Source organism: Gordionus sp. m RMFG-2023, chromosome 1 (genome assembly GCF_954871325.1).
Source record: "Gordionus sp. m RMFG-2023 chromosome 1, tfGorSpeb1-WG-v2, whole genome shotgun sequence".
NCBI classification, from domain to species: Eukaryota; Metazoa; Nematomorpha; class Gordioida; order Chordodea; family Parachordodidae; genus Gordionus; species Gordionus sp. m RMFG-2023.
Window position 1 is genome coordinate 7,640,472 of NC_088775.1, and position 22,258 is coordinate 7,662,729.

The 22,258-nt window shown below is 27.6% G+C and overlaps 1 protein-coding gene and 1 long non-coding RNA gene across 3 annotated transcripts; one reads left to right on the forward strand and one right to left on the reverse strand.

Moving 5' to 3' along the window:
* Positions 1–5,090: 5,090 nt before the first annotated feature.
* Positions 5,091–6,545, reverse strand: LOC135931457 (uncharacterized). The gene is made up of 3 exons (XR_010573043.1): positions 6,406–6,545; positions 5,652–5,740; positions 5,091–5,606 (listed from the first exon to the last, which is right to left on the reverse strand). It is a non-coding gene; the product is annotated as an uncharacterized LOC135931457 (long non-coding RNA).
* On the forward strand, positions 5,702–18,754 carry LOC135931456 (uncharacterized). 2 transcript variants are annotated; one of them, XM_065468583.1, is made up of 8 exons: positions 5,702–5,858; positions 5,905–6,016; positions 6,065–6,135; positions 9,587–9,678; positions 12,961–13,060; positions 16,587–16,662; positions 17,275–17,384; positions 17,904–18,754. In XM_065468583.1, the coding sequence occupies exons 1-8, from the start codon at positions 5,775–5,777 to the stop codon at positions 18,012–18,014; spliced, it is 756 nt and encodes a 251-aa protein (XP_065324655.1). In that variant the 5' UTR covers positions 5,702–5,774; the 3' UTR covers positions 18,015–18,754. The 2 variants fall into 2 exon arrangements, with proteins under 2 accessions (XP_065324655.1, XP_065324654.1); XM_065468582.1 differs by having other exon boundaries at positions 6,059–6,135; positions 17,904–18,753.
* Positions 18,755–22,258: the final 3,504 nt, after the last annotated feature.

Sequence of the window (22,258 nt, forward strand, 5' to 3'; positions counted from 1 at the left end):
ATAAGGGAAATATTAAAATATTTCTATAGATCCTTCTCTATTTCAACAATAATAAGAACATTTCAATAAAACTGTTAAAATTTTTTCCTCGGATAGTGAAAAATCTAACGGTGCAGCTAGCCACATAATGGTAAATATAGCTGATTCAGGGTTATCAATGATTTGCATGTTAGCTTTCTACGCTGATAATGCCTCTGTAAATTTTGGCTAAAACCATAGTTACCGAATTGAGGCAGCACAATATGAATTAATACCAATTGGCTGTATATGCCATATATTACATAATTCTTGCAAGAAGGTAATGAATGTACTATCTGTGGATGTCGAAATAATTTATCAGGGGTTATCACTAATACCTGCCATAGATAGAATTTTAAAATTTTACCAACCCTTAAAAAAATATTTTTTAAATAAAAATTTTAAAAGCTGTCCTAAAATTTTCCCTTAAAAAAATATTTATTAAAAATAAAAATTTTAAAAGCTGTCCAAAAATTTTGGAAAATTTTTTTGAAGATGAAATGGCAGAAGCTTATTTGGGATAAGTTTCACATATAGGAAATCTACTTCATGCAGTTAATATTCAGTTGCAATCAGAATATTCTTTATTAAAAAAGATTTACAAAAACATGCTACAGCTCTGTTCATCTCTATACAGTAAAAATTGATAATAAATTTTATAGCGCTATTGCTAAAAATATTATATTAAAATGTTCAAATAATATTCTAATTAATACATTTTTAAATGACGCAGATATTTTTATTAAGAAATTTTTAGAATATTTACAATCAAAATTAGATTTTAATAACTCTATTAACAAATATAAAAAATTTATGGCCTTGGAATATAAACCATCAATTGATGGTTTTTATAATTTAATAAATATATTAAAAATACCGAAAGACATTGATGTCTTGTTTGAGAAGATTGTAATTCTCTCTATTTTTTATGATTCGCCAAAATACTTAAAGTTAGATGGTCTAAAAGCAGAGGAGAAATGGGTAGAATTTTTTCGTAATAACGATAAATCCCCATGCTTGGAAAAAATATGCGAGTATGTCTTCTCCCTCATTCTAATGCCTCATCCGAGCGCATTTTTAGCCTGACGAGGACTGCCTGGAAAAAGGAGAGAAATCGGATTGCTTTAATAACATTAGAGGCCGAGCTAATGGTTAAACAAATATATTATATGTCATGCCAGGAATATTAAATATCTCAATAACGACGGTAAACATTTAGTTCTATTATTTAAATCTCAAATAAAATATAATTAAGTTTTAGCAATGACGCCATAAAATTTTTTGTCAATTTTTAACTGTAAAGATGAACACATCTGCAGCATAATTTTGTGAATCTTTGTTAATCTGATTGCAACTACACATTAACAGCATGTAGTAGATTCCTACATGTGAAATCATTCCTAATACTTTACTGCCATTCATTATTGAAAAAAATTTTCAAAATGTTAGGACAGCTTTTATAATTTTTATTTAAGAAATATTTTTTTTAAAGATTTATAAAATTATAAAATTCTATCTATGGCGGGTATTAGGAACATATCGCAACCAACATTGTGCTGACTCAATTCTGTAAATACCATCTGTTTTTACCAAATTAACTGAGGCATTATCAGATCAGAAAGCTCACATGCAATTTATTGATAATCTCGAATCTGCTATATTTACCATTATGGTTACCTATGTCTTTGGATTTTTCAATTTGAGGGAAAAAAATTTAATAGTTTTATTGAAACGACCTTAATTTTGTTGAAATAGCGGAGGATGCATCTGTTGGAATTGCATATGTATGCCTATCTTTCAAATCGTCAAGAATTGACCTCCTGGATTTAGATCCTAAAACATTGATGATAGTCTTGCTCATTTATGTTCTACAAGTATAATTTTCATTCATATTAGAGTCGTTAAATATTATGGGATAAAGATTCTACCAACATTGTGATGATTAGTGTCTCTATGAATGTTGTACTACAAGATAAGTGATTACAATTGCCCCAACTGTAGTTGCATCTGTATTATTTCTTATTGGAGTACCTTATTATGTATTATAACGTGATACGTAATAATTAAGCGCCTATCCCTATAATGTTATACACACACCCACGGTAGATTTCCAGTCGTTTAGCGGGACATTCGCATAAAATGTATTTTTAATTGTAAAATTAAATTCTTTTTTTTTTATTTTATCTTGTTTACATTCTTTTATATTTAAAAAAGATCTGGTTTTTTTTATAAATTAATATATTTTAATAAATCAAGATGTTATTTTATTTTGAAAAATAGTTACCGACTTAGTATTTATATAAACTAATTATAAATAATAATAAGAAGATAATTAAGTCAATCAAAATACTGGCTGAAGGTCGGAACTTTTTAGCGATTTTTATATTTCTACCGCAATTTTCATATTTCTCCCGCATAATACTAAATTTCTCCCACAATTTGTAAATTTTGACCTGGCAACCTTGCTCACGATTGAATAGAAACCTTTATTTTTGTAGAATAGCCTAAGCTAAGTTAATTAATCAATAGCTTGGCAGCTTGAACCGCATTATGGTAAAACTAGTAAATACTAACTACCATCTTCGCACTGTTCCGCAGTTTTAAATGTTTGTTAGCCCATACCAAAGTTGTGAGTTTGATGCCTAATAAAATATAATATTCCCCACATATTAAAATTAGACCAACCTTAGCGAACATCAAACCTTAGCAGGAGCCGTCTACAAATAAATTTAGACCATATCTACTTTTGATTATCTAAAGTTTATGCTCGCACAGCTAAAACAAATAAATGAATGGGTAATATTAAAAAAAAAACTTATATATTTAGCCTAGACAATAAATATTAAAACTTTCCATATCTAGATTATTGTATAAAGATGATAAAAATGATATTAATTAATATTCTGCCATTAAGCTTAGTTATCTAAAATGTTTTATTATTATATTTATACAGATAATTATATATTTTATCAAATCTTTTCCCTACACAGAGCAAAAAAAATATTATTTATAGTTAACACTTAGATGTCCTAGACATTAAAGTTTAATATCACCTTATATCCTATCTAGTTTTTGATGAAAAAAAATAAAAGTTACATATCCAATATTTAAAAGATCTAGATATCAGCCCTCAGCACGGATAAATAAAATTAATACAACGCAGCGCAGGGGACTAAATAACCATATTTCTATTTTGTATAAATCATGATAACAATTAAAATGATCTTCAACTAAAGATTACAAAATCTATAATTGATTAAAACCAAATAATAATTTAAGGATTATAGAAATATTATAAATTATATATATATGGATGATATAAATTAATTCATCTTAATAAGAGAGAAATAATACTATATTTTAAGATAACTAAGCCTTTATTTACTAAAATATTTGCATTAAATAAGAGATAATGTATGAATTAGAACTTTTTATATTATAATCCATAAGTTGTTTACGTCTAGTAAAATCATTTAGCAACAGATATATGATATTTTATATAAGGATAATTTATATTATATTATAATTTAACAGTGGCGTATCCAGGATTTTCTTATAGGGGGGGGGGGGAATTTTCCCTGGCCTTCGGCCAGCTTTCTTCCGGCCTTCGTCCGGGTCTTATGTTTTAGCTACTCTATTAAATTATTCATAATTTAATAATAATTATATTTCTATTTTTAACTATTATTTACTAATTCTTGCTTATGGATATTACAAGCCTATTTTTTATTATTTCAAGTTAGGTATATTATATTTATTAAAGTTTTTTTAAATGTAAGGTTGAAATAAAGTGTAATGACATTTTTTTTATAAAATTTGCTTTAAAAACTAGCCTCAGCTTAAATTCTCATGCAATATAAGTAGAATATAATTTTTTTATTGAAAATACTAATAGTAGTGTGTATAAAATATTGACTAGAAAATAATTAAATTAACAAGTTTTTTTAACTTCTTATCAAATACAATATTATACAAAATATTTTCTATAATTATAATGTGATTTTTAATTTTCGTGGGAATGTTGCCAATTCATCAAGAATTTCGTTTGTCGTTGAAACCAAATCTCTGTGGATATTTAACAAAGCTAACCCATTTAGCCGAGATTCAGTACTTTGTAAATATGTTTTCGACCTTCTCAAGTTGGAAAAAGTCATTTCATTCGTACATGTTGTAATAGGCAAACATGCAAGAATATAAAACAACTTCAAAATATTAGGAAATTGAGCCAAAGTTTCTTTACACCGATTGAGCGCATCAATAGCATGCTCAGGTAAAATAGCTAAACGTAGTAAATATTAATACCACAATTCGAATTCACTGATTAAATTTATTTCAGTATCAATCTCATAGGAATAAAATTTTGCTAAATATATAATTTTATTAATAGTGGCATTAGAAAACGAAGAAGGATCTTTGGGTAATAAAACTTGAAGATAGCTAAAGACTTGTTTTTTATCTAAAAACTGTACTTTTATTTGCGATAAAAAAGTTTCTAAGAATGGGATGAAAATGGATATTTTATAATATTCTTCAGTTGAACCAATATTTATCTTACATCTCAATAATGGCCTAGGTGCTAGACGAGGTTTAATTAGTGTTATAACATAAAATTTAGCCTTCGATTCAACGTCTACATTCATTCTTATTGTATCTACCTGTTCATATATATTTTCCGTCAAATAAATCACCTGAACCAAATCTAAATTTGATTTTTGTAAATTTCTATAAAGTAGTGAGCTATAGGAAAATAATTTATTGATGCAACTAGCAGCAATGATAAACTCTGATTGATCAATTGAATTCAATAATGATATCGCTTCTGACGACACATTACTTTTTTTCATGCTCAGCCTTATTTAACTTTTGTATTTCTATTTCTTCTGTTCTACAAAATAGAAGTAAAAATGTAAAATATTTAAAAAATTATAGATATTTATTAATAATTTAAATATTATTAAAAATACTTATTAATTCTAACTCACTAATAATTTTGAATTTAATAAAATAAATATATATAATAATAAAATAAATTATCGTTTGATTTTAATCTCTTTGACTAAATATTTCTCCATTTTATTAATATTTTTGAATAATATGTTGGAAAATTGATATTCAAATATTTGTAAAATTTTGATTGGGGGGGGGGGAGGTAAAATTTTTATTAGCTTAAAATGATATTTATGAAAACAGTCAAATTTGCGATGGGGGGAGAGGGTATCCCCCTTTCCCTCCCATTGGTAGCGCGCCTGTAATTTAATAAAATAAATATAATTTGCCCAAAATTAGAGTATTTTAATTCATATAATTAATTTGCACAAATAAGATACATATTTTAAAGCAATTTGCATAAAAATCAGAATATTCAGATGTTTTAAGACAAAATTATTAAGCTTAAATATATTAAACAGAAAATAAGTTGTATACATCATCGAGTTGGTCTTTAATGAATCAAATTTACACGTCAAAATTATACAAAAATCAAAACATGTCAACGAGCAGGTTAATTTTCTTATCAAGTCTTTCATATAGTAATTTACTGACTGGTTGATAATAAAATGTCAAGCATTATTAAATGAATATTCTTTTGCCTAAAATTATCAAAATTACAATTTCCAAGGTTGTTCTATTTTTACATTCAACATTATTTTGATTATTGTCATTTTTCGTGCATAAAATTTAAACTTGAAACACGTACACACCTGACACACCCCCATACAAACATCTGTAAATTATTTTAAAAAAATTGTGATAAAATTATGGATAAAAATGGATATAATCGAATGAAACAAAAAACAATTGTCTTATTTGATTTAGATGGAACTTTAACAGTTCCTAGAAATGTAATATTATTCAATTTATAAAAAATATAAATTGTGCTTACATAAGATGATTAAAGATGACATGAAACATACATTAAAAAAATTACGGAGTGTGCATGAAATAGGTATTGTTAGTGGATCAGACTTATCAAAACTAAAAGAGCAAATTGGCAATGAAAGTTAAATTTTTTGAATATATTTAATATTTAAATATTATGTAGTTTTAGATAATTTTGACTATATTTTGCCAGAAAATGGAATTATTGGTTATAAAAATGGGAAACAAATATTTGCAAATGTGAGTTTATTTTCTTAAATATTCTTTTATATATAATGACATTGTTCAAAATTATTTAATACACAAAATATTTCAATATATCAGTGATGAAACAGCCAGGGTAGCAGGGGTTGTGACACAATAAGGTCCTGACTATACACGAACCTACCAGAAAATTTTTTAGTTCAAAAGATAATAACAGCAACTAAAAAGTTTGCTTAAGAGCCCATGCCATTGTTGTTATGTCAGTTATCAATATTATATAAATTGTAATCTTTAAAATTTACTTACTATACTAAATTCACTCAATCATGAGTATAAAAGGAAGTTATTAGAATTAAAAGTATTAATATTATTATAATTTCATTTAATAATTACTTGTTAAATTTGATTTAATTATGAAGAAATAAATATAATTGATATATTATTTTATTATATCCACATTTTGCCAATAAAATTAATCATTTACCTACCAAGGACAATATCTACAAACTATATTATTAAACAATTTAATACATATAATCACTAATATGTGGCCAATTTCAATTGACATTTATAAAATAATGTATTTTACAAATTATTAGTTTTATGAATGAAAGTATGTTGTTAAAAATGGTTTTACTATGACTCAAAACTTTGCTAGAGGCATAAAAATTGACTTGGACCTGAGCCAACTTTTAGGGTCAACTTTATGTATAAGCTATTGAATATAAATTGATTATTTTTGAAATCAAATATTTTTTTCAAGAAAAGAAGTAATTCTTAAAAAAAATGGAAACAGTAAACTACCATTTTCATTTTAGAAGAAATAAAATATTTAACCATTTACCTATAATTTTATGAGTTTTTTTTTAAAAAATTAGAATCTACACATTCGTTATATATGTTACCGTCAATGTGCTATTTTTACGACTTTAAATCATTTTTTTGAGCGCGTTTTTATTAAATTTAAAAATCGGAAATATATTCTATCATATCTGGAATACCTATCCTATGAATTGTAGACAATTTTTACTGTTAATCTTTGAGTCATTTACAATTTATATTAAAAAAAATATATGGAAAATTTAGTATAAATTATATTAAGTTTTAAAGTTAATGGAAAATGTGTTTGAAATTTGGTAGGTATTCCAAACATGACGGCATACATTTCCGGTAAAATCAGATTTTTAAATTTTTTTAAAAAATGTTGACGCTAACATATACAATCTCATGAAATTATTAAATTTAAAAAAAAATACAAACCCGACCCATCAAAAAAAAAATTTTTTTCTGACCCAACGCATCTCTTAAAATTAAAAAGATGAATCATATCCCGATCCAGAGGTTTCAGAATTTTACAAACCTCTACTTTTAAGTTTTTAAGGTAATCTAGGAATTTGACTTCGATCTTTAAACATATCTTATATATGGTATACACCAAATTGTGCTTGAGAATATAGTCAAATATCAAAAACTAGTGTTTTAAATGGCGCAATTTGAGCCGATTTTTAAAAATGGCTAACTCAATATTTTAGCTAGGAATTATATTGCTTAACCTTGAGATTTCGATAATAGATATCCAAACCCTTTGATACATCTATGAGCAAAAGCTGTAAGCTCGCCCAATATTTTATATGGATAAAATATTGAGTTAGCCGTTTTAAAAAATTGGCTTGAATCGAGAGCCGTTTAATAACACTACGAAAAACTGAAAATTGAAAAGCAAAAATAGGCATAAAAAAATGCTTTTATAAAAAAGAGTAAACAAATTTTTCTTCCATTTTAAAATATTTGAAATCCGTTGATCTCAAAATCTAAAAATTGTAAAAATGTTATACCATAACTAGAAAGAATGAGAAATGATTTCTAAGTTTTACAACTGAAGAAATTGGAACTTCTACTCAGGAAGAAGAGGTATGATGCAAGATCATCATCGAAATCTTTCTTTTTTCTAATTTTGAATTGATAATAGGGGTAGGGAAGTAAAATTTGAATCATCTTCTTTCTGCGGGGGAATACCGAGATCTCTTTTCCTGTATTCCTCTGAATGAAGGATTAATATTGAATTCAACCTATTGCTTGCGAAGCTAAACACAGCACAGTTTATAAAATGTTAGTTTTATTCATATGCCAGGCATTGGTATAGCTATATTAGTTTTCTACATTCAAAAAAATATACAATATAAAAACAAAATTATGATAAATATTAATATTTATGTTTGTTTGTCAATGATACGAATAAGCCAACCCACCTAGTCGACCTATCCATCGATCCGACTTAATACGTCGGTTCGTGCTGCCCCCAGGTCAGTTATTTTATCTGCTTAGAGCCCCGCCAAATTTACGGCAAGTTGACTCGACCGGGCTGAACAATTTAGAAATGAAAATAGAATTGTTATCATTAATTTCTAAAGTAAAAATATAAAAAGATATAATGAAGGATTAAAATACATACTCGGTAAGAGAAGCCATTAATAAAAACATATTTCCCTCCCTAAAAATAAGTGATTTTATTTTGCTAAAGTTAGAGGAAAAAAAAGCCGCTAGTATAATCCACTGACATTATCTAACTTATTCCCATCCTGCAGTAAAGAATGACCCAAAAATATAGCTTAATTTGATTTTAAGGTACACATATCTTTTGGTGGCATCTATGAATGGCTGCACCAGTTCTATCACTAGGACTTTATTTGGTCCTTTAGTTTGTGTTGAGGATCTTTCGCTCTACTAAATGATTACCCCCCATTAGTATAAAATGATTATATTTTTATTAATCTCCAATTATAGTTGATAAAGCTTCTAGACAAATTGGCATACAATTTTTTTAAAATTATCAATAAAATTTTTAACATATAATTTCAAAATCGTTTTCGAATTTATCTTTATCTTTTTATACCCCATTTACCTTAACAAAAAAAAACCTAAAAGTTAAGGCAAACTTTATATTTTTACCCATTCAAAAAAAGAAAAACTTAGCCACATAAAAGCACTTTTTTAAATTTTTTTCGTACTTAATAATGCTTTTCATAATTGCTCTCCCCCCTCTCATTTCAAAAAGTTTAGTATTATCAATACCTGAGGCCGCATTCAAAATGGAGACGGATCCGTTTTTTGCATCCGTTCCGTCAAAAGTCAATCTCATTAAAAATGATACATATGTTCAAATGCGTCTGTTCCGATACCTTCCGAATTAAAAACGGATCCGGCAAATTTTGACGTCAAAACATTTTGACTTTTTGATCCGGCAAATTTTATAGAGCGCTATAACGTTACTTATAATTTTTTAAAAATGAAAGTCAATATATATCATTTTTAATGAGATTGACTTTCGATGGAACGGATGTAAAAAACGGATCCGTCTCCACTTTGAATGCAGCCTGTATATTTATTTTTTTAAAATGGCGCTCATATTTTTTTTGATTTTGTTTTAAACTTCTTGTAACCTTACACACATTATATTATAATTTTATTATACAAAATCTATTCGCAGAGCATCCAAAAACAGTTGGGGGACGAAACACTTCAAACCTTCATCAATTACGCCCTAGGATACATGTCAAAATTGATATTACCATTTAAAAGGTATTTTAATTTATATGCCTTTTTAAAAAAATAGATTATGAAACTTAAAACTGCTTACAAGGTGTGATGACCACCCTAAACCGGTTCATTCAACCCATAAAAGAGTTTAAAACGTTTCTCTTCCATGTTAGTGCTTATTGTAAAACAATATAGTTTCCCTTCCTATTATTTAGGAATTTTTTTTATAATATCGGTTCGTTCCGCAAATGGAAATTCAGATCGATCTGTTCATTCAAGATTTTTTTTTCTAGTGTTGTTAAACGGCTCGATTTTTAAAAACCGCTAACAAATTATTCAGCCAAAAAATATCTCGTAAAACCTATAAATTTTTTGTTCATAGATGGCAGAAAGGTTTGGACATCTATTAACCAAATGTTGAGGCTTGAGTAGTATTATTTTGGCTAAAATTCTTAATTTAGAATTAGGTTCGAGCCGTTTAACAATACTTGGTTTTTTTTAACGTATTTAGGATTTTTAAAAATTAATCGTATATAAAATAATATGTATATTTTTAATCGGTATCCATAGAGATATATTTCAAAACTTTTAAAAACAAAAAAATTAAAGCAAAATAAGGCGAATTTCTGAATAAAACAAAATTAAGTAACATTTAACATAACCATATACACTCACATAATTTATTATTAAAAAACGAATTTAAAACAAAGGTCGCATGAAAAACAATTAACGATTATAAAAAATATAGCACATATATATATATATAACAATTTAAAACAAAAGACGATAAAAATTCAATTAAAAAAAACAATTAAGAGATCGGCTTACTTGCATATTGCTATATGGAACCATGAATAGCAATGCAATTACTTTGATGAATAGCCGTCGTAATGGCTTGTTTGAAATAGTGCTTAATCATTTTGAAATTAAATAAATATAATTTTTTAATAACAGTTACAACGGTTCGGGTTTCTCTTTTTGAGATATTATAACGGTTCGGTTATTGTTCGAAAAATTATAACGGTATCGCGATTCGGTTCTACAAATTACTAGTGTTTGTTAACCGGCTCGATTTGAGCCGATTTTTTATAAACGGCTTAACTCGATACTTTTTCCAGAAAAAAAATGTGAACCCTAAGATTTTGTTCATAGAATGGCACAAAGGTTTGGACATACATTAGCGAAATCTCGAGGCTTTGACAATATTTTTTTTTGCTGAAATATTGAGTTAGACAATCCTCCCGATTATTGTGGATATAAAAAGCGAGGAGAAAAAACGATGATATTCCGATATCTTCGGATGTCAATAAGCGATGTTCGTGGGAAATATTAGCAGAGAATTGCCTCGTTGATTACCACCTAATCTAAGTCTAGTCTACACCACTTTAATGAAAGAAAATGTTTAAAATAAAAAACATTATACGTGATTTTTATATTTAATATTCATTAAATTTGCTGTAGATGGGTTTTTCAATATTTTATAATAAAAAAAAAGGTGATTAAATTTAAAAAATTAATATTTTACCTATAACAAGTGTATACATGTCGTATTAGGGACATGGCAATCACGAGGGAATTGGGAATCTTTCAATTTTTTTTAATCATTAAGGGTAATTTTTTAAATTTGAAAAAGTATAATTTGACTGGGAATTTGAAAAAGTATGATTTGACCGGGAATATATTCCGAGAATAACTACCCTGAATTTTAGACAATTTTTTTGCCATTAAAATTTTGCAATATTTTTTCCAATTTATATTAAAGAAATATGTGCTAAAATGAAGATAAATTAAGTGTAGTTCGAAAGTTAACGCAGCGTTGACACTCTTTGCAAACTGGAATACATTTCATTTCCGGTCAAGGCAAATTTTAAAAATTATAATGATCGTTGCTCTCAGTAAATTGATTTAAAATTGAGAGATTCCTAATTCATGCATTTCATATCCCAATATATCATATATACTTATATAAAAAAATATAAATAGTTGACATATTAGCTCATGTCTACTCTGCGTTGACTGGGGTGGGTAATTGTATTTCTAGCAATTATGGGATTAATCTATGTGATGAACCTCGTCTAGGATCTCATAGTCAAATTTGATACTATTGGCCTTCTGCCTATAATTACAGAAATTTTAAATCATATTGAAATAATTTCTAAATATTTAGGGCCTAATTAACAATAAAGCCGAGATAGAAATCTTCTTCCTGGATAACAGTACCATAGATTTAAACCTGACTACAAAATTGCTTAACTTAATAACTTATTTAATATATTCTCGTCTGAAGAATCTCTAACCAAATTGTTTAGCAACTCAGCTTGGATAAGATTCTAAACACTCCCATCACATCAGGGCCTCTACATAAATCCGCAAATGTTTATAATGCCCCTTAGTTATTGTATCTCTTCTCTTTCGCGCATCCTCATTTTTTTTTCTTCTTTTACTTATAGATTGAGTCCTTGAAGGCTTTTTAAAACTTGATCTAGAAATTTTTTTTAAAATCTTAATTTAATCCTAATTATAATTAAAAATGAGTCCTATTTTCTGAAAGAATTGGTAGCATTTACTTATTATCCCTTCATACCTCGGCATTCTCTTCTCTCCTATCTTCCTTAAAACAATTCATTGATAATATTCAACTTAAACTCCTCCAATGATAATTTCCTGGATTAGGCCTTTATTGTTTGTCACAATTCAAGCGGTTACAGTTTTTTTTCAGAAATAATAAGTTTCAAAATCCTATTCCATTTTATCCACTCCTTCTCCTCTTTAAGATATACCAACTCTTACAAAACAATTATAAAATAGATGGCCACTAGTTGTCGGAAGCATTGCCGAGTACAAATTTTGGAACTTCTTAACATGAACAACTAAGAATCATCGTAGGTTACCAACTCCGCTGCGACATAATCCAAAATTGCAATATACCACTGATGCAAAATGTAGACACGTGGTAATCACTGTCAAAAGACGAGGTCGCCAACAGCGCCTTTCATTGATCAATAAATTACTTCAGCCTATTCCTACGGCTTGAATTCCGAATATTTTAGAACCTTGACCCAAAGACCTGATGCCATCATCAATCCCTTAAGCCTGTTGGTTAAATATTTAAGTGACCGCTTTCCCCACCACGAAGTGTGACCCGGTTATCCAATCACAAACCCAAAAAAATATGTATAAAAGCTGGGTAATTTTATTTTTACCACAATAGCCACATCTTAACATCCCAATAATATCTCTTTTTTTTAAAAAAAAATTTCACGATATTCACTTAATTTAATCATTATTTTTATTTGCTCCCCTCCCTCCCCACAACTCTCCAAGAGGAACTTTTATCGAATTTAGACAGGGACTCATAAATATCGCTCCACCCGGGAGAAATTGTTCCCAAGCCGAAAGAGACGAATTCGAAAAATATGACAAGGTTAGTCGTATCGTAATTATTATTTAAATAATTTATAATGTAATCTTGTAAGAATGGAGTTAGTTGGCCTTATACCCCTAATGGTCCAATAAGGGTCAAACTTTTCTGCCATCTATACGCGGAATCCCTATGCTTAGGGCTTCATTTTTTTAGATACAATCTTGATTACGCCATTTTTTTAAAAGCGCCACAATCGAAGTTTTCGATAACACTAATTGCCACAAATTTGTACCGTTTTCAGCGGTTTGTATTATTTGACTCGTATTTTTTTATGGTGCCGAAATAAATAAAAGGATGATACCTCAAAATTATTTTTTATCTGCAATAGTTTACTTAGAAATCGGATTTTTTTTTTCAAAAAAAATAAGCATGTATTAGCCACCTATTTAAAGTTTTTACAAGGAGATCGATTTGTATCATTGCTCTTATCAAGATATTCGCGTTTCAAATTTTGGCGCGAAATACATTAAATCTTTAAAAAAATTAATTAAAATTTCTAATGACTATTGGGTCCGACGGACGGGACGGTTCGGTCCGACAACAGGGTCCGATGGCCCGGTCCGGTCCGACTGAAGGCCGATTAAAAAGATAGTTTAATGAATTTAGTTAATATACATGTTCATGAACATATAAAACATGATTATTCATTGCCTAACACTTTATAATATCTCATTCATCATTTTCCTTTTTTTATTCTTCCGTTTCTTCATTCTTCAAGTAATTTAATTTATTAGAAATAGAAATTGAAATCGATGATAATATTATTGAATCACCACTCTCAGCCAAAGAATAACTATTGATTTAGAAAATAGTATTAATAGTGCAAATCAAAAAAATCTATATTCAAATTTGAAAATATGTTAAAAAATTATATAAATTTTTTGAAAGGATAATACAGGGAAAACATGTAAAATATATCTCCAGATATTTCTAATAAAGCACAAGTAAATTATGCATATATATCAAATTGAGAGCTCAAAGTTTTAAATAAATGAATAAAAACTTCATTAAATAACCTCCTATAGATATGATTACGACTGGAAACATAAAAACCTAAGATAACTGTTGTATTATTCAAATTTTTTATGCTTGTTCATATTACAATTCATAAAATACAATCCTTTTCTTAATTTTGAATAATAATCTTTTATGCTTGAACTTACATCTTATAAAATATAATTTTTTATGCTTTAATATTACAAAATAATAATTTGAATAATACAACCACACACTTAAGCAAGTCCTCCACCTCTTTCTGAGTCTTGAATTATATTACTGCCTCCTGTCTCTGACGATAATGATAACAAAGCATTAATATTATTAACATATAACAATACTAAGACTAGCAAAGGGAATTCACCAGCAGAGATGTTTTTAGGTAGAAAAACAAGAACTGAATTAGATTTTTTGAAAGAAAAAATAAAGCAAAAGGATAATACATATGATGAGAAATTTAAGGTTGGAAGTTTAGTATGGATTCTACTTTTTGATGGTCCAGTTAAATGTGGGAAGGGTATAGTAAGTAAGAATATAGGAAGAAAAAAGGTAGAAGTAGAAATTGAAAGGAACATATGCAAGGCATATTAAACAAGTAAGACCTAGGTGTGTAGGTTAGGAACGATGAGTCTTAAAATTGATGATAAACATAATGTTTTTGTTTTAACAAATCTGAAAGAATTATGAGAATCATAGATGTGGAGAGTTTATAAAGATTAAATTTTAAAAGAAAATCAGATTTAGGTTTAAAGATTGGTATGATTATAGGGTAAAATATATATATGTATGTATAGTTTAATTCTGTTATAGATAGCTTCCTATTTTAGAGTAGGAAATAGGATTATAAAGATAGAGATTAGAGAAATCGATGGTTCAGTAGAATCCCGGAATTGGTTGAATGCCGCAAGGGAAGAGGCTCAACATAGATGTGGAGAAATGTTACAGGAACCCACAAAACGAAGGATGGTCGATAAAAGATGGAACTCAGAAATGGGGAAGAAAAGAAAAATAGAATGCTGGTCATGTGGAGGAAACCATATGATGCGTGTGTGCCCTAATATTTATGTGACTAATAATAATGCTTTGTTATCATTATCGTTAGAGACAGGAGGCAGTAATATAATCCTATAAAGACTCAGAAAGAAGTGGAGGACTTGCTTAAGTGTGTGGGTGTTGTATTATTCAAATTATTATTTTGTAATATTCAAGCATAAAAAATTATATTTTATAGGATGTAAGTTCAAGCATAAAAGATTATTATTCAAAATTAAGAAAAGGATTGTATTTTATAAATTGTAATATGAATAAGCTTAAAAAATTATATTTTTGTAAGATGCAAGCATAAAAGTTTATTATTCAAATTTCAGAAAAAGATTATATTTTATGAATAGATATATAAAGCATGATAAAAAATCAAAATTACCATTATAATATTTCTACGAATTTTTATTTTTATTTTATTTTATTTGTTAAATAAATTTATTTTATATTAATCAATTGTGTTTTACATTAATTAGATTTATTATATATTATCTTTTAAATAAATCAATTATTCTCAACATAGTAGTTCTTTCTCTAACACAACACAACTCTTATAAATAACGAAATATTGTATCAGTATTGGATGGGTAAAAAATGGAATAATTTTTGATTTTTTAGAAGATGATTAGAATATAATCAAATTGATTTAAATTATATTCAATAAATTTGCAGTGGTTTAATCTTTTTATATAAATAATATAATAAAAATGATTTGATGATATTATTAAAATATTAGTAATTTAACATATTTCATTTTAAATAAATTTCACGCAGAATAAAACTTTTATAGGTTAAAAAAAAATTTTTTTTTAGACGGGACCGGACTGGAACGATGGTCCCATGGTCTGGTCCACTTGTCTTAACGGTTCATCGGTCCGTTCTCATTTTAGAAAAAAGGGCTAGACCGTTGCAAACACTAGATTTTTTACTTTTGAAAAATATATCCTGGGAAGAAATGTACTGGTGGTTTGAAAATAACAAAAAATTTTATGTCCGGCGCTGTTGCAACTTAGCTTTTGTTAGGCTTACTCAGCTTTGCCCAATTTTTATTATTAAGAATGCCCGGCTGGCTTAACTCTAAATATAGTAGTTGAACACCAAAATAAACAACTATTTATAATATTGGGGAGCGGTTAAAATTCGCCTTATAGATTATCACTTTTCACTTCTATCAAATATCAGAATTCATCAATAATCCAGCCCAATAGGTTTTGCCCTACCCCACCCGTTAATTTTTTTGCCCGCCCCAAATGAATTTTTTTCAGTCGTTAATGGGCCTAGTACCAGGCTATGCCGAGCATTGAGGACTTCCAGTATGCTCACAATTCAGCAGATTAATTTGGAAAAAGAGAAAATACAGCTGTAGGGGATTACTATTACCGGATAATTGGGTATAAATTCTCCCCCTTCCTCCCATATTTACTTAAAATATAAATATTTTAATTTTGTTTTACCAATTAACTTTATCCTGCTTCACAATTTTTTCCAGATTCATCAGGTGAGGACGAAATTCGTCGAAGATTTGCGGCAAAGATTTTCCGATCTCGGCCTCGTTTTTTCCATAGGTATAAAAAAAAAACTCGCTTAAATGATTTTTTATTTACTAATCAATCGATTATTGATTATAGGATCGATCATTTTATACGATAAATCAATCTATTTAATTACTTATCGATTTCTAATGGAATTTTATCTAATTAAGGTAGGAAATTAATTTGTTGGCGAAATACTTATTTATGTGGTAAAAAGTTCTATTCAAGGAAATATTCAAGTTCAACTGAAGAATATATTTTTTTAAATCGGGTGTAATATATTTAAAAATTTTAACAAGGATTCTGAAGTAAGGAGTGGGATTAACGGTTAAAAAGGTATGGGTTAGGGCTAAGATATATTAAATATAGTTTTAATCTATTTAAATCATTTTTTTTAACCAATAACCTGTCAAGTCTGATAAGTCATGTGATTTATCCGAGTTGGACCATAATCATTTATGCATGTTAATGTGCACGCTCTAAGTCAAGCCTTCAAGACTCTAATTCTTTCCCAAAATATATCACGTAATTATAAATTGAGCACTTGTTCTGATTGGTCCGTCTTCCAATGGTGCTAGAATTAGAGAGGTCTTGACAATTTTTTAAAATTATATTAAATATTTTTTTAAAAAAAATCATTACAAGGTGGACAAATAAGTTTCGACGTTTTTCCGAAAGGATGGGATAAATCCTTCTGTCTTCAACATTTTGACACTTATGACCACGTCTACTTTTTCGGTGACAAAACCATGGAGGTAATAGCAATTTCGACATTTTTAGGAATTTAGAGCTGTTTACAAAATAAATTATATATTTTTTTAGAGGAGTTTGTTTTATGCATTGGAAATAATGGGATTTTTTTTTGAAAAAATATTTAATTTTAATCGGCTATCTGCCCGCAATCGAATTTCGTACAAGTTATCTGGTCCCGTCCTTCTTTCCGCGCCTACCTCTAATTTAAATATCTTCCTTTTTTTTGTATCGAAGTTACAAATTATAATATTTATAGAAAAGAATGAAAGAAAGAAAAAGTTATATATTAAAGAAGGTATCGTTTACCGCTTAGTCTATTTTCTTTTTTGAGCCAGGTAATCTTATGACATTCGCATAAATGTGGATTAACTTATTAATATTTTATAAAATAGGAGGCCATTTTTAGCTTTAGTTTTGTTTTGTTTTTTTATTTGTCGAATTAATAGAAATTAGTGAATTACCAATTTCTCGTTTTATTATTTTTAATATTAAAAAACAACTGTAAAAAATATTCATTCAAGGGTGGCAATGATCACGAAATTTTCATCCATCCAAGGACTAAATCTTTTACCGTAGTTGGGCCCGAGGATACTCAAAAACAGATTAAAGAAATATTTCCCGTCTCGCCTTGATTAACATAAATGATTATAGCATTCAAAATTTTGCACCCAAAAATGAATCGCTTTATTTTTATTGCGCAACAAAATATGCACACAAATTATTGTATACATCATATTATAAAAATGTAATATTTTTTATATATTTTTATTGGGGGGGGGGGGACTAAAAGAGAAATTGGATTTTAAAAATGTTCATTGTAACCCTTAATCAGTGGTTTTAAACTTAATAATTATAGCATACATTTAGGATGTTAAAATGACATTACAACCCGAAACCTTCTAGTAGTTGGGAATTTTCGATATTACCGGATTTTATTTGAATTTATCTTTTATATTTTAAAAGATATCAACCCTATCCCTGGTTTTAAATTGGTGGTTACTTAAAAGGGCTAATCATAATATTTAATTTTTCAAATTTTATTACGTGTTTGCGCATATTTCTTATAATATAAATAAGTTGGAGAATTAAAGAAAAATTTCTGGTTCAGGTGAGGTTTTGGAACCGTTTCTTGAAATTGCTCCACTAAGATAAACAAATAATTATAAAAAAGTATATAATATATGCTATATTTAACATTTTAACAAATAATGATGTAACCAAAACAACATGTGATTCAAAAATTGTCAAAATTAATATTTATTATTATTTTATTTTTTTTTAAAAAATAATTAAACAAATATAAAATTTATTTATCCAAAATTTATATGGAAGATGTTATACAATTATTATTTATGTGGTTTTTTCTATTGGGAAAAAGAAAATATAATGTATCTCAATAAATTTGAAGCTTTGAGAAAACGAGACCGAGATCGGAAAATCTTTGCCGCAAATCTTCGACGAATTTCATCCTCACCTAATGAATCTGTAAAGAATTGTAAGGTAGGATAAGTATAATAATGGTAGAACAAAATTAAAATATTTATTACTATAATCTCACACCTATCTATAAAGGAACATAATACAATATTAAGTTTATTTTATTCCCCTCCCCAATATATTTTCATATTAACAATTTAATAAAAAAAACCCATAAAAGAGTGTCATTCATTCCATAATGAAACTCATAATATACTTATATGTTTATATAGGTAAGGCTAATTGTTTCCACGATAAGTTTTTTTTTTTAAAGTAAAATAAATTTCCTTCAATTTTCTCTTTCTTAATGATATTTGTATTTGAGATCTGCAAAGATCGACTTTAGGGCCGAGCAGGGTTTTCAAAAAAAAATTAAAACGATCTATTTTATATTTGTCAATCTAAAATATTCATATGTGAGTCGTATGGTGGAAATATATTTTAGTTACATTTTAATTTTGTTAAAATCACTTAAACTTATGAAATTTTAAGCAAAAAAGTGTTTTTTTTATTGTTTGCGATATTTTGATAACTAAAAATTATTATGCGTCTCTATCTAGATATATATTTTTTCAAAATGTGTCTATATATAGATACATTAAAAGTAATCTTAATAACTTTAAGGGTAATGCAAATATATCCAAATTAGAGAAGTCTCAGAATACAAACAACATATATTTTTTTGAAGTATTATATTATATTTAAACTTAAGGGAAAAAAAGTACATATGCCTTGAAAAATTTTAATATTAAAACAAATTTTAATATAATTAAGCTAATTTTTTTATTTATAAAACAATATAGCAACGATCATCATATTATAGTATTGACAACCTTGAAATGCTCTTTAAAATAAAAATTCTTCCTGATCTCTTTGAAAGAAGATTTTTTTTGAGAATGTTTCAAACAAGTTTTTTTTGATCAAATTTTACACAAAATTCCAAAACTTTTTTGTAAAAAAAAGAAGTGTTTTATAAGTAAATCCTTTGCGATTTTTATGCACCTAGAATCTTTTCATAATGAAATCATATTTTTTTTTTTAATTTCGTAACCTTCAATAGATTTTTTTGCTGAAAAAATTTTGGGCGAAAATGTTGATTGACAATATTTTAAAATATTAGGTGGACACTGGTTCCTACATCAAAGTTGATAGTTTAAAAAAAATATCGAGAATATAAATGTTAAATCTGAGTTTATGTGTTCGAGCACCTAAGAAATTGAGATAAATATAGTTGAAAAAAGAGAGTTTGGTAACCTCAACTAAAACATGTCTTACCATGCCGAATTGTCATACCCAAAATTAGCATAATAAATTGACCTTACTTGCTTAATGATTAAATTAGCATAATAAATTGACCTTACTTGCTAAATGATTAAATTAGCATTGCTAATTATTTTATATATATAGGTTAGCGAGAAGTATTCCACGAAATTTTCTATAGTGCACAGAAGCTAAGAGAATTTTAAAAAGAGTTTTTAACGAGGAAGTTGTGAACAGAAGCAGCGTCTATACAAAATGAGAAGAGGAGGCATTTGCTTTCATTTTTGTAAGAAAGAAGGGTTGAAATCCAAGGGTGGAAGGGGGTAGTCTAGGAGACAAAATTAGCTGAACTTAAATAAAAAAAAAATAGATAACCAATAATTAAGATGGGCATCATCATGAATATTTGTCCATATTTTTTTTAAATTCTATAATGGCAAATAAAAATAAGTGTTAAAAAGACAAAATTTTACAACGAACTCACAAAGGTAATCAAATTCAAATTATATCGTAGATATTGGTCAAAATGTGTAGAAAACGTTTACAAAAAAAAAAATTATATCTTGTCTTAAACATATCGAAATAAAATTTATATGAGATTATGGTATGGATTCGATACAAACGAAAACTACTGTTTCACAAATTAACTTTAGTGCGAAATCAAATTAAATTTTTAGGAAGCTTTTAAATAAGATACCATACCATATGTGTTGGTAAGACTATATATCAAAAACCCGCAGAGGTACCAGTTGCACGGCCCAGCCCAGATATTTTTTTGGCCCGGCTCATGTTTTTACAAATAATATTCAGGCCCTGTCCGAATTTTTAATGGCGATATATACGGGCCCGACTCGGGTATTTAAAAAAATTCAGATCCGGCCAAGCCTGCCCTGATTATTTTTGGAAAAAGTAAAACACATCTCGACAGGCAGGGTCTGCAGGTCTCTGCCATTTATATAAGATATAATAAAATATCTCGACAAATACTGCAGATAGAAACCCTGAAATTCCTGTTTCCCAAACCATATAGAATTTTCCATTCTAAGCTTATTCATCTCTTTTCACTTCGATTAATCGTCTATATTTATCATTATATGAAGGTACAATGTCATTTAATTGACATACAAACCACTAAATGGCCCTATAGCTGACTCTTATGTATGGAAATTTTTAAAACGCATTCAATAAATGAATCACCAATCCATTAGTACATGTAATATCAGTGATTCCAATACTATTATTCAATAAAATTATTAAATCATATTTTATCCCACCCGTTTCATATCCATAAAAATTCTTAAATAACCAATAAATGACTCCATCTCTACTTTTTTTATTATTATAATTTTTTATTGACTTATAAATATTCATGAACACACAATTAATTTTAAATAATTTTAAACATTTTCTTTTCGTATAATTTTAGCTAAAGCTAGTTGTTTTTTTTAATGTGACTTTTTTTTAAAATACTAAATATCATAACATAATAAATATATTTAAAGAACATAAATAATTCCAAAACCTTGTCAAATTTTAATAATATTAAAATCGATGACTTAACTTTGGATATATAATAAATTACGTATAAAATAATAAATATAAATATGCATTATTACAAATGATATAGTTATGTAAACGAATAAGCTCTGAAAATATAATTTGGGATTTATTTGCAAAAAAAAAAATAAGGTTTATTACAACAAGAAGTTCTTGGTAGTTCATTTTCCATCTATTTTCCCAATTTTTTATATAATTAAACTAGATTCTATATGGTGTGCACAGTAATGTTGTTAAACGGCTCGTTCTGAGACGATTTTTAAAAATGGCTCACTCAATATTTCATCCAGAAAAATATCATCCAATCCCGAAGATTTTGCTCATAGATGGAACAAAGGTCTAGACATATATTATCGAAATCCTGAGACTTAGGGCATAATTTTTCTGGCTAAAATATTGAGTTAGCCATTTTTAAAAATCGCCTCAAAACGAGCCGTTTAACAACACTAGTGCACAGTGCATGTCTACAATGGGCGGGTTTTTATGAGCAGGCATGATTGGCATGTTTATACATTTTAAACATTTGAGCAGGCTAGTTGGGTAAAACATCTTAAACAAAGGGACGAGTCATTAAATTTGATAT